At 39.5% G+C, this 14598-nt stretch overlaps 1 protein-coding gene across 4 annotated transcripts in view; it reads left to right on the top strand.

Annotated features, from left to right (window-relative positions):
- LOC122982981 (copine-9-like) overlaps window positions 1-4488 on the top strand; it is an 83110-nt gene extending 78622 nt beyond the window's left edge. For all 4 annotated transcript variants that reach the window (XM_044352634.1, XM_044352635.1, XM_044352638.1 and 1 more), the window contains one exon: window positions 2370-4488. In XM_044352634.1, the coding sequence (XP_044208569.1) occupies window positions 2370-2552 (183 nt within the window). In that variant the 3' untranslated portion in view covers window positions 2553-4488. The remainder of the gene's footprint in view (window positions 1-2369) is intronic.
- The last annotated feature ends 10110 nt before the right edge of the window (window positions 4489-14598 follow it).

Raw genomic sequence — 14598 nt, 5'->3', positions numbered from 1 at the left:
TAGGTAGAAAGTGTTTTGCCTCCAGAATAAAATTATTGTATAATTGTACAAGTGACACAGTGACACAACAACAGTCGGGCTGAGTAAAATTTTTGAGAGAAAATTTATCAGCAACAATCTTGGTCTAGTAATTGTTAATTGTCATAATTTCAATACAAATGCCCAAAACATACTAATTCCAGCTTCTATTTCCTGATTTTCTTAGTCTTCTATGATGGTAAATTGAGTGTGTTTTCTGAATAACTGATTATCAGACAAAACAAGCAGCTTGAACATGTCAGCTTGGGTCCTAGGAAATCAAGCTGGGCATCTTGATCGTTATCTCAACAGGTTTTAAACCAAATGATGAATGGATTAATCAAGAAAATAAAATAAGTGTTAGTTGTTGCCCTAGCATTTATTACTCGATAATCTCCATTTGCGCACAAAGGAAAAAAAAAGTTTAATCAACCTCAAAGTACTGTGAACGACCCAATTTCAGCTTGTTGGAAATTTTTCAGATCAGTCTGTAAAATTTTTTTGCCCCTCATGGCACAGGACAAAAGACATAAAAAAACCAACAACTTACGACCATAATAATCAGACCTGCACTCCTTCCCTGTTTTCAACTTGAATACACCAACGGCATAGATGAAACTGTGAATGTAAGGATTGGCAAGTGGTGGAGGAAGGATATAAAGAGGGAACAGTCTTCACCCAGTGTATGTTTATTTTTTAGAGGACACCAGATACACAAAAGCATTTCAAGATGGTTTTAGTATGAAGGTGGTGAAATTTTTTTTTTTACAAAAATGGAGAAAAAAAGAGAGGAAAAACTGAAAGGAAACTCATCAGTAAATCTAAAGAAAACCTAAGCTAGGCCCATGGCTAGGTGCAGCTTGCACATGCAAACATAAAAACACCCTGAGCAGCTTCTATCCCTGCTTTCCATATGGGGACAAACTAAAGTTACAACGAGGTTAAGTAATCTGAATAACCTTTTTAATGCAAAACCAAGATGGACAATATCTGTATGTTATTCAAAGTGTCCTAACATAGGAAACATTGAAAAACTTATAGTTTGATGTACCAATCCCCCAAAAACAATGAATAATCCCCCTGTGTACTCCAAACCACATGGTACATTCTGGGTTCCCCCTCCTATAAAACTCTTTGGAGCCTCCCACTTCCTGTTTGGCAGTTTGGATATGGAGTACATGGAGCACAACAAAAATCTATGTGCTGAAACATAAAATAATGTAGCATAGAGACCTGATAGCAATGCAGATAATAGCGTTGCAATGGTAAATTAGCCTAATTACACACTTAGAGCAAACTCTATATTGCCGGCTTGATGGAACAAACTAAAGAATTTGATGAGGTAGTGTATGTTTTGCCAGAGTGGAGCCTACTCTCTAGAGGGCATGGGCTAGCACAGTGACAGTGAATATCCAGCATAATACTTTACATAGCCTACAGTATGTGAGCAAACAGGAATTAAAAGAAGAGTCTTAAAGGTGCAATATACAACATTCAGCCCCACTATACATCAACATACAACTATTTGCTATGTAAAGATATAGTGGAGCAATAGTGTCTTGAGCAGAGAATGAAACCACACTCCCTCTATGTGTGTTATAATCTGAGCCTCTCTGTTCTCTATTTCAATAGCCAGTCCAGCCACGCGTGCATGTTAGTGCAAGTGAGCGTGTGTGATCATGCATGTGAGTCCCTCCGTGTCCTCCCCATGTCCGTCTTCAACATAGCGGCCAGGTCACAAACTTTCTCACATTACAGCTGAACAGTGCACTACAATATGTTTCTGAAAACATTTGAGATGAGAAACAGGCAACGCAGTTACAGAATCTTTCCCAACTTTATTGAGTAAACAACGCACACATTTGTTTTGGTCTGAGATGCTTCCACTTTAGTGCAACATCTAGTTGGTCTGAATGTCATATATTGCACCTTCAACGTCTCTTCACTATATGTTTGTGCTCTGTCTGACTTTAAGTAGGGATCCACTGGTGAGAAGCAAGGGTTAATGCTCATGATGATGGTCATGAATGAAGCCTTAAGAGAAAGCATTTTTCTTTTTTCTGATATTACTTTCCAAGATGCCAAATATCTTGTGAGGATTGTGCCTCCTCCCGTAACGGTCCAGTCGTATCTGAATAAACCGTAACTGAAAGTGTCTGTCTTTAACAGACAGATGAAGCCAGCAACATCGGAATGAAAAGGGATTGTTTAACATTAATATTAATGATAAAATAATCTAGATCTATTTATTTATTCATAATGAAAAGAAAAAAAGAACAGATAAAGACTACATTCTTAAGACACAGTGTATTTTTAAAATAATCAATCATATTCTCTCCCTCTTGCTCCAGTTTGTTCCATTTAGAGACTACGTGGACAGATCTGGCAACCAGGTCCTCAGCATGGCCCGGCTGGCTAAAGATGTCCTCGCCGAGATCCCCGACCAGCTGCTGTCTTTTATGAAGAGCCAAGGAATTGAACCGCGGCCGGCCCTCTCCACCTCGCCGCTTCCGCAGCTACACCAACACATCTGACCCTGACACAGCGGCCATTCGTCTCTGCCTCTCCATCCTGACTCCCTCTCCACCTTTCTGCTTATCCACGCGCACCTCCTGCACGGTTATTCGTCACTCATAAAGGAGCAGAGGGATCGACCTGTGACTTGCCCTCTCCTCTCTTATCACTGGTGAAACTAAACAGGCACATCACAGCAAAGCAGCGGGCGCTCATCCCTGACTTTCCTCTCTAACTCACCCTGTTATGTACCATTACTTTTCATTTATTTTATGAAAGAACAGTGAGACTGAACCATGACTGACCCCTCTCCTCCCCACTGACTGCAAACATACGGTTCATAGCTTGACTTTCTGAATTTGTCTTTGAATCCCCCTCACCAGACACTTGTTTGCACAAAAAAAGTTTTTACACGTGTCCTATCCACAGCCGTGTTGACACTTCTTACATTTGGCAGGAGTCCCAGGAAATGCAAGACACTAAATTTAATTAAAACGAGTCCCTAAATGAAAGCAGAGTGCATGATGAGCAATATATGCCAGCTTACATCAAGTGCTTTGGGGCTTTTGTTTTGACTGTAATTTATTGGAGTAATTGGAGACCATGAGGACAGGTGTTTTGATTTATACTTTCCCATCCTCATTATCATCAAGCTACACATTAATGTGTGTAGAAAGCTGTGCCAAATCTCTTGAAATTAAAAGAGAGAAAAAATTAGTTCAACCCAAACATAATCAGCCTCTGATGTGGACGTCACATGGAGAGTAGCAGACAAGTGTTGGCAAGTCTAGTGTGGGGTTCCGGTCACATGTTCATTATTGCTAAACACACACAGACACATGCACCGAGACAAACACACACAGTCCTCTGTCTGCCATGCCACACCCACCCTCTTTGCCCAGCGTGGGCTGTTGCCGGGTGCAGATTCCCCTCCTGCTGTTAGAGAAATGCCAGTTTCCCTGGCTGCCCTGCTGAGAGGAGGAGGATGGAAGGAAGGAAGGAAGAGGCAGGGAGAAGAGAAGAAGACAGGTGAGGGAGTTAAATAAGGAGAATGAAGGTGCAAGAGAGCAATAAAAAAAACAGTGTGGAGGAAAGAGACAGAGATGGACAAGGAAAGGATCAGAAACAGACGGAGCCAGGTGAGAGTGTGAGATGGTATTAAAGAGGAAGACTAATAGCTCAGGCTTCAGTTGGGGGGTTTTCTCTATCTGATAAGTCTTTGTATGCATATTTTTGGGGAAGGAGATCTAAATGATGGATAAATGCACATTTTCCGAAAAGCAATATACCTGACTCCCAGTGTAATGTTCACCCTATGCATGTCCCTCCCTCTCCCCTGCCATGACTTGACATTTTGTTCCCAGGCAGGTTCTCAAACACAGAGCTGTGTACAAAGTGGGCAAAGTGTGCCACCTAGTGCTCATCCTTTGTATAGCAGGGTCTCTTTATTATGCATGACTTCTGTACATCATATACTAACTCACACAGCACATACGCATGACCTGATGCAACTGTCCTTACTCACCAAGCTCAGCAGTAAAGTCAAGCATCCCAGTAGTTCAAATAACAAGTTGATCGTAAAGAACTACAAACTCCGACACTTCTATGTTCTTATGTGAAATGTGACAGTCACTTTTGAAGACGTTTCGTTCATATCAGTGTAATGATGGTGGCTTAGAGGGGTGTTTACGCTGTTTTATGTGTCACTGTTGTGCAAGTATATTCATTCTTTTTTATTACTTTGTACAATAATTAGTTTAATTGTCAAGTTTTTTGCATGTTGCGGAAAAAATGCGTGTTTTGTTCAAGTGGGTGTTGTCAAAAAAAAGAGAGAAATATATCTCTAAGTAATATGCATTTCACTCGTGTCATTGTACATTTTCAGCTGTTGTTTTCAGAACTAACTTGTGTGTCTGCAGTGTCTTGCAGAAACCTAAATTAAACTTATGAATTTCCCCATCGAGAGACATGTATTTTTGATATTTTGCAATGACACGGCCGGTTCTCAAGGTCAAAAAACAGACGTGTAAGGTCTCTGTAAGACACCAGCGGAATCAAAAAGTATTGTGAGGGCACTTAAAGCCTGCAGTGTGGTTTTTGTGCAACAGGAGCATTTTTGTCTGTCTCTTATCTTTGTCTGATGCCTGTATGAGCATATTCAGCCCACTGATCAGTGTTTAAAATATAAAGATGGATATGGTGTCATTGTATAAAGAACAGTACATGATGAAAATCTGTTTGCTTATACAGTAGAGCTACAACAACCTTTTACTTCTGTGTCTAAAATAATAAATCTATATTGTATGTTTTTATGAATGTCCAAATAAGAAGAATGTAGAAGTTTGAACTAGAAACCCTTAACTGTTTGGACAAATATCTTGTGTTTTGATATGAGGTTTGATTACGTTTGTGTTTACCCATATCTCCAAGAGTTGATGAATTGCATTACAGTATTACCAAACATAAAGTTGCACAATCTGATCATTGTTTGTCGTTTGTCCACAGAATGATGATTTAAGGTGGCATGTTGATGTTATTACAGTTTTCCTGGTACTGAATCAAATTCTACAACACTCTGAACCTCCTCCCATCAAAATGGGTTTTGGCTGATTCAGTAAACAGATTAAAACACTATAATACACAGAGCTATAAATAACATATAAAGCACTCATGGATTCATCACTATTCCCTGTGTCTGTTTGCATCTTGTGTTGAAAATAAACGCAGTACCTGACATAGAGACATATGCAACATCAAGTCTGAAATAGTAGCAGTGAAATGTTTCTCCGTTTTCTTTAGGAATTGGTGATTTTATCTGTCTTTGCCAGCATGAATGATATAAGCACCTTCCACCTTCTTGTAAGTTCACTATTAATTTACAGCTGAGGAATATTTATGTCAGGGTTGAAAGGTGGTAGATATTCCATAAATAAAATTATTCTGTTTCTTATTCATGTTAATTCAGGTCAAAAGCTGTGGATTTACAGACATTATTGCACTGGTTGAATGAGTGAGGCTAGTCGGGTAAGGAAAGAGGGAAGGATGAGTAAATTAAATGGTGAATGATACATTACGGCCAAAAATATGTTGAAATCCAAAGCTTTACACCCATATGTGATTGTTCAACTTTCCATTTCAAAACCATGTGCATCAATATACTGCTGTAAAGCCTCTGGGAATGCTCTCTGCAAGATTTTGGAACCAGGCTGCAGAGGGTAAATCCGTGACAAGCCTCAGCCATCCAAGTCACGGTATATCCAGAAGGGTCAAGTCAAATGGCTTTGTTTTGGATGAGAGGCAAAAAAGAATCTATTACAAGTCCTGTTACTCTTGACGCAACCCCTCTGGAGTGGCTCCCATTCAGCCACAAAGTTGGCCACTGATGCTGGGTGATGAGGTCCAGCTCACAGTCTAGGTTCCAGTTCATCCCAAAGGTGTTGGATGGGGTTGAGGTCAGATCTCAATATAGGCCAGTCAAGTTCTTCCACACCAAACTCAGAAAAGAATGTCTTTATTACCGTATCTCACTTTGTGCTCAGGGCATTGACATGTTGAAACAGGCCCTCCCCAAACTTGCCACAAGGCTGGAGACACACAGTTGTCTGAAATATCGTTAGCACTACGACATGGACAGGGGTGAGCACACACTATTCTTAAACCGAAGACAAGGATCATCACAGTGAGGTGTATTAACTTTCCTTAAAACTAAAACCTACTCTCCTTGAGGCACACTTGTCGCTAATCTTGGCTAAGCTAGTATCAGTAAAGGAATTGCAGGCACTGAAAAAGCTAGAGACAAAAAATAAGAGCAATACAGAGCAACATTCTCATTCATTTGGAGTCATGTTTCTGGAAACCTGATGAATTTAAGTCTAATATTCACTCTCCTTCTGGCTCTGTTTTAGTGTCCACCAACTCCTGAGGGAAATATCTGGCTCTTTAGACACTAAATGCTCCATTATGCTCACCAACTAGATGCTAATAGTGCTGGGAAGGTTGTGTACAGTGGATTTAGCAAAGCTTTCTCTGTGGCATCATCACTATGACCAATCCCTTTCACATTTTACGTAGTCATTTGACAGTGATAGTGTATCTAGCCATGCTGATAGTTTTGGTTTTATTGTTCCACTTTTTGAGATATCCATCTCCAAAATGTCTGCCCTCACAGAAATACAATGGAGGTGGACAGAACTGTCTGTGCTAAAGGGGTTGAAAAATGACATTTGAAAAAATCAAAAGCAATGAAACAGACACAATGTCCTTGTTACTTTGGATAGCCTGCAAACTTCACTGGGAACAGTTTTCATTCAAAACTGTCTACAGTGAGGTCTGTCCTCAAATGCACCACAGTAATGACTTATCCATAAGTGTGCATTGACACAAAGTTTCTGTACATTGATTTTCAAGCCACTCTACATGATATTAACTATGGCTGTCTGGAAGGTAGGAAACTAATCTAAAAACGTCTGGTTACTTTGGAAAATGGTTAGTAATGAGTATATGTGTATGTAGTTGAAAACATGTATATAGTCCCTGCATGAGGAATCACTGAATAGGCTGTTTATTAATATTTAAGTATGCTGTCATGTCTACACTAGTAAAGGGGAGAAAAAAGTGACTAAACAGATCACTGCAGTGGCATAGAGGAACAGTCGGTGCCGGATGTGCTGTGACAGCCTATTAAGTATAATGACTCTTAGAGGCAGAGGAGTCGCTCTGCTGGATGTAAACATACTATTAAAGGAGGTGTTATGTAGCAGGCAGGAGTCAAGGGGAGACAGGAGGAGGCTTCAGTCAGAGAGGAGAGAGACAGGGGCTGCCCAGGAAGTGAAGGACCCCACAGTAGAAACTTTAGACTAATAGCCTTTCATGTAGGCGTACTTACCAAAGGTGATTTCATTTTCATTTACCCACGACCACCTCACTCTCCAGCAGCTCTGGACAACAACAAGCAGATCCTGATGTCATTAAAACGTTCTTTTTTTTTCTAAACATAATTTTTTATGAGTATGTGGAAAGAAACAAGGAACAACATCTGGCAAAAATGTGTGTTTTTTAAAGGGACTTGAACAAACCCGGTTTTGTGGGACTTTGGGTAATAGGTCAGAGAGGCTTAGCTCAGGGAAACTTTGGGCAAATATAAATGAAGCCTTCAAGCTTGAAAAAAAGAGGAAGAAAAAGGAGGCACACTTGAAGTTTGCAGCGAGCACACAGCTGCTTTAGGGCTACTAGAGTTGGATGGACTACTGTAAGATTGTGTGTAAGAAAATTGCTTTAACTATTGGTCTCAAACAGAAGTCATGAGTATTTTGTGTATGTTCCAAAGCGGTTTCCCAAACTATTCACTGGAACCAAGTTTAAGTGTTTCCCACCAAGGCTATAGAATCAGTTATGGGAGTATAGAATGACTGCTTAATTCACAGTGACAGATTTCATTGTACACGCTGCAAATTAATATTGAGTAAATAATCAAAACAACATAATTGTGTCGAATTTTAAAAGAAAAAAAGTATCCCGTAGTATGACCAATAACAACAATGTAGCCTTTCTGTTTTTCCACTTACCTCACCGCCGAGCTGCTTTATAAAACAGCTTTTTGTTGTTGTTATGCTGTCACAGCAAAGGGGTGCTGTGGACGGAGTTATACGTGGCCAAAGGTGGCACAATCATACACTGTGTAAACCCTTGTAATGTCTCTCCTAAGGGACTGAGTTTAAGTTTGACATTTTTGGAAAAATGTTTATTCTTGCTCTTGCCGAGAGTTGGATGAGAAGATTGAAACCACTTTAATGTGCGCTGCATATGAAGCTACAGCCAGCAGCCAGTTAGCTTAGCTTAGCTTAGTTTAGCTCTGTCCAAAGTAAAATCATTTGGCTATCAGCACTTGACACTTCGGTTTTTGTACGAATTAACCAAGATATAACATGTTAACCACTGAGTTTTGGAGGTGCTCGAGGGTGGACCTTGTTACCTTTTGACAAAGTCAGGCTAGCTGTTTCCCACTACAGTCTTAATGCTAAGCTAAGCTAATCAGCTGCCGGCTGTTGCTTCATATTTATCATACGTAAGAATGGTAACCCTTGGCAAGAAAGCAATAAGTGCATTCCCCAAAATGATAAACATTTAAATTGTAGCATTGGTTATAGCTTGTGGAATGACACTGAAGGACAGATTCAACTCCCACTGGACCTTCTCATGCTAAAAATATATTTATTTACTGTAACGTGAGCTGGTATTTTGGATAAAATGATCCACTGGCTGGTGTGCTCTGCTACCATACAACATCAATTAAGTTAACAGCATACTTGGATGACATTGCAGCTTACACACTGTATTTTCTTCATTTAAATGAAGTCTCTTAAATCCACTCAAAACTGATTATCTGTGAGCATGAAGTCCCGTCCAAAAGTGTTTTGACAATACATCTCTTCATCTCTCCATCTCTTCCCATCTCTGGAATCTGTGAACAGACAGAGACATAACTTAAAGCCATTAAATCATGACTTGGCCACTGCGGTGTGCATACTGAAGCAAACCATTTTTAGATCCGAACAGTCAGAGGAGCAAGGGGATACATAATACCGCTGTTTTGGAGTTTGAATAAAGGCAAAGCTTTGTTCTCTGTGTCTGTGTACGGTTTGGATTAAGACTTCAGATCCAGGATTTGGAGGCATAATATTCTCTGTGGAGCATGGCAGTAGCCATGACAGCAACGCTAAACACTGCAGCCTCTGTCCTGGAAAAACAGCAGTATCTGGACCTGAGGAGTTTTGGAAAACAATTGTGGTGAAGAGTGAATTTATTATTACTTTAACATTATATTACATCCCAGCAGCACCGAGTGGAGTCATACCTTTGAAGGTAAGATATACCTAAGATGCAATAGCCATTCAGTGTGCTTACATTCTATATAACTGCCTTAACAGATGCCATAGATGATATCCATAACCATATCTGTCTGTCCATACATTCATCCATCCATCTATCCATCTATCTATCCGTCTATCTGTCAGTCTGTCTAATTTGTACAAAGATATTCATAACTAAGGAATCCAGCTCCACTGACTGTATAGTTCCATTGTTGCACAATGTTGCTGTTTGGCAACATACCTAATTTATTGAATAAAAAGACAATAATTTCATTTAAACAAGATTTACATGATAAAGACAGATCGTAACTTACCGCAAATTCTTTCAGTACTTTTCAGATGCTGCAGATATATGAAAAATTGGAAGAAATCTTTGCACATTGAGGAGCTTTTTCTCAGGTGACTCAAGGTCATTGACAGCGTGAGAAACAGTAAGACTTTGGGGGTTTTATTGTAAATGTCATGTGACCTCATTGAAGTACATAACTGGTTAACCCAACTTCTATGGAAAGGCCAAGTTTATTTTTAAATATCAGGGAGTTGCAAAGAAAGGGTATGTTGCCATATGGCAACACCATGCAGTAGAGGGTTAACTGATTTTTTTTGGCCACTTGTGGCAGCGGCGACAAGCTATAAACACACCACTGACATATGATCTCCTTTTAAGTTGATATGGTAAACTTATTAGCAATCAATTGCTTATTTACACATCAAATAGATCCAGGACACCATAAGCATTCATTTGGAGTCGTGTTTCTGGCCACACGGTGAATGTCCATCCAATATTCACTCCTCACTAACTTTGTCTGTCTGCCATTTTGTGCTGGCCAAGTCGAGTACAGTGGCTTTGCAGAGAACCAGCTGCCTACTCATGATGATGGTGGCGTGAGCTGTGGGACTGAACCAGAACAGTATATAACCAGAACTGTATAGATGCCTAGCAGGCTTGGGTGATAATTCTCTGTAGGTTTGTCACATCTAGTGACCTCTTTCAAATACAAGTAGCCATTTAATCCATTGTTAATATAAAAATATTGATCATAGCAGCTTTAAATTTAAATCTTACATTATACATTTCTTTTAATTGAATGCAATATTTGAGTCATTTAATTGAAACTAACAAGTTGCTAAAATAAAATCTGTTTGCTATCTATGGTACCTTTCCCCACTTCAGGTAATAAATAAATAATAAGTCCAATAAACCTTGGACTGAGAAATGCAGTCAAATGAAAGGAAAACAAGACCATCTTTTCTGCACCTGTTCCACTTGGCCACCAGCCAGTAAGATGTATTAGTAGAGGCAACAAAGCAGGAACATTAATCTCACAGCAGGCATTATAGGGATTTTGCATATTTTGGTGCCATCCGTGGTGTTTGGGTCTGAGTATACTGCCTTTCTTCTTCATTAGCATCGGGTATTTATCAAACACCCACTCACAGAGAGATGACACTGCTCCAATAGTTACTTTAAAATCAGATTCCAGCTGTCAGGTTGAATAGTGACTAATCTACAGTATTTACACAGGACACCACTGGCCTCATATTGCCTTTGTAATCAACAAAAGGATACAATTGTGCTGTAGATGATGAATTATGATTGAAGAGGAAAAACAATTAAATATCAAAACATTTCTGAATATTATCTCCCACAATCAAGTGTGCATAGGTGTAAGTAGGCAGATTTTCACACACAAACTCTGAGGTTTATTGACAACAGATCTGGTTCACGACCTTGAAAGGCAGGTGATGAACTTTGGCCCTGTCATGTTTTTATAGGTTAAACAAACGTAAAGGGAAAAAGTCTAAACAAGTGCGGGATGCATGGATTCAAGGTGATTTGGGTCAGTTTCCACTCTGTCTTTTGTTCCTCTGTCTTTGTTTTTCCTTTAAACAAAGATTAACAGAGCCCAAGCAGCTATGATGAAAAAAAATAAAAAACATCACCCAAATAAATGTGATGTTGAAAAGCAGGGCACAAAATTAGCACCAGCCACCAGCCAAATGCTGGTAAAATATACAAGTGGCTAGTAGATTTGCTTCACTCACCAGCCATTCACTAGCATTCACTAGTGGACAAAAAAGTTATTTTTGCACCCTGTTGAAAAGTAAACTCTGTTACATATAATATGTGCATCATCATGTCATGAAGTCATGAGGTCATTGACCTGTCTCTCTCTCACTCTTTTATCTTGAAACATACCTGGACCTGAGTCATTTTTCATTCTATTCACTGTTGACCAGTCACACGTGTTGCTTCCCTCTGCATCCACTTATCTTGCACCAAGAACCTCCCATTACTGTAACACTCATATAACAAAGAGGTGAAGCAATCTGGAAAATTAGTAGACACAATGCTGGCAAGAAGTAGAGCTCCACTGATCTTGGATTTTTGAGATACCAATATCAAAATCTTGTAAAGATTAATTAGCCAAGAGTTCTGGGCAACATATGTAATTTTACAGTAAAATACACTTGGAGCTCTAGTAACAGGATTATCAGAATCCAAAGAGTTTGAAGGGTTGGGTAATTTCACTTTTCCAAAACTGAAACCACAAGAGCAAAGTTGTAAGGAAAGAGTCAAGCACTGTCTGACCCAAGCATGCTAACTAGCATACTACCCACAGTATAAACCTAGCATAACTTTCAATGCCAAGTAGCATGTCATTAGCTAACTATATTATTTTGCAATGTAGAGTTAAAAGTTATGTTTGAAAAATCCTTGTTCAGCACTGACACATCCACTGCGGAGCTGGTCCTGGATGCCTCTGTGTCAGAGTTCAGGGTAACATTAGAGGCTCAGTTCTGCTATTTATTGGATTCGGGAAGTTTAGCAACGCCAGCATAACTCGGTACCTGAGGTAATGTTAGGTTTGCCAGACTGGTCAGTGGGTCCTCATCCTCAAAGCCTTTGCTATTGTAAAAGTTTAACAATATGACATTAAAGCATACAGTATCAGTCAACAGTTTGGACACATCTTCCCATTCAATTGAATGAGAAAGTGTGTCCAAACTGTTGACTGGTAGTTTTCACTTGTCTGGTACTGTATATCTAACCTCTGTGTTGCTTCAAAGCATCCAAACAGGGTTATGTTAGAATGAAATAGCAGCATGATCTTTCATTTTTCCTGTAATACTGTACTTTACCTAGGGCTAACTAGCTAGTTCTAGCAACACTAGAATGCTGTACCTACTACATGGATTATGATGAGGATAGGGACACTTATTATTTCATGCTGGTGACCACTTGCTGGCTTGCTTTTACCTCTGTTTGAAATCAAATATAATAAGAATTTGGTAAATCTGCCATTATTATCATTGTAAATTGCACGTGTGTCATGCTGGTATGAAAACCTTGACAGGGGACATTGGTAGTTCAAGCATATAATTAAGATCGCCCCTGGATGCCTCCCTCTGCAGGTATAGGCACATCCAACTAGGAGAAGACCCTGGGGCAGCACCAGATCACACTTTTATTGATTTATATCCCATCAGGCTTCAAGATCCCCCAGGAGGAGCAGGAGGACGTGGATAAAAAGAAACTTGTCTCAGCGACCTGGCTTAGCCTGCTAGCCTGTTAGCTTGCAGCCACTGCAACCCGGACATGGATAAGCTGCAGAAAATATCTGGATAGCTTTGGAATTTCTGCACCGCAATTTCTTGACACTTATCAGTCAACATATACTGTGCGCCAATATTTATATATTGTGATAAGATAATCAGCCTAGTAGTAAAGCTCTGGTTAAAAGTGAGCCAATTTATCCTTTGAAGGGTTTTAATAGACTCACAAACATTATTACATAAATACTCAGTTCAGGGTCAGTGTGCGAAAGTACAAAAGTGTACAAAGAGTTTACAAAGGTTATTTGCTGCACTGTAGCTCTGTATGAATAATTCTATACCTTTGAACGTCAGTCTGTATGTAGGCAAAAGGCAAAGGCACTTAATCCTTCAAATAGGATGAGACTTGCCAGTGTAACTGAAAGCCAACTAAGCTGTCTAAGAAGTGCATTAGACTCAAGAGGGATGTTTGTGCAAGTGTTTGTGTTGATGGTAGTGATTGGTTGGGGGTAGAAGGGTCGAGGTTCTTTGCAGCTTTATTAAAATCTCATTGCGTAATTCTCGGAGGGAATCTTTGTTCCCAATAACAGGCTGTTTTTTTTTTTTTTTTACAAATATTTCACGTTGTTGTTGGTACTGTGAGTGTCTCAAGAGAGTGACTGAAAATAGAGTAGTTTGTATTTGTGTATGTGTGCTGGGTACTTGAGAAAAACAGTTACTTTAGGCAAAAGGTGAAGTGTACTGTAATTAATTTAATCCCCCACAAAAACACTTTTTCTTGGATAACCTTTTTTAACATCTCAGAGGCAAAAAAAAAACAAAACACAACAGGTCACAGTTAGATCTATTTATTTTCTACTGTGCTGTGGCAATGATCTGATCATTGCACAACTGCCAACACATGAAAATCTGATTTAATGGTGTATATGTAAGTCAGTGTCAGGTGAGCATCATGTCAGGTGAGGGGAAATAATCAGCTTTAGCCATAGACTTGCTCCAGTCACCCGGTGAACTGCTACAGCTTCCTGTTTACATGAAAGGGTTTAAAGCTGCAGTTGGGTGTGTCAACTGGTGGGGCCAAAGCTGATGACACCAAACAGTTTTGAAAAGATAAACAAAACTATGTGTAATCCAAAATCTCCAGTCAAGGATCACAAAAAACCCCACAACAGCCACAATACCAGCACCTCACCAAAATCACAAATATTTTACAATTATATGTATATTTCTTTATTTCATTTAGCGGTTTTGATATGAAACATATACTGCCTAGACAGTATTTTCTCCAAATGATTTTAGGTATATATCTCCCTCTCAATGCTTCTAAGAGAGACGGCCAGCTTTGTTGAGGATATGATCATCTGTGATCATTACAACCTTGAAAAATGCACCCAAGAAGCACACATTTTCCCAATTTCACTTTTGGCATGTTGCAGGCATTACAGGAGGAAATAAATCAATTTGATTCATTAAGTCCATCTGGGGCTTACATAATATGCATATGAGTAGGTGTTTGTGAGTTTGAATAGAGCAGCCGAAACCAATTAGTTTGTGTGGCATGGAAAACAACTTCTGTAGAATTCTTGCGGCTATGTCACCGAGTAATCACTATGAGCCCAGCATTTCCTCAAATATAATA

Source organism: Thunnus albacares, chromosome 5 (genome assembly GCF_914725855.1).
Source record: "Thunnus albacares chromosome 5, fThuAlb1.1, whole genome shotgun sequence".
Classification (NCBI taxonomy): domain Eukaryota; kingdom Metazoa; phylum Chordata; class Actinopteri; order Scombriformes; family Scombridae; genus Thunnus; species Thunnus albacares.
The sequence above is the reverse complement of the archived record's forward strand: the minus strand, read 5'-3'. Positions and strand labels throughout refer to the sequence as shown.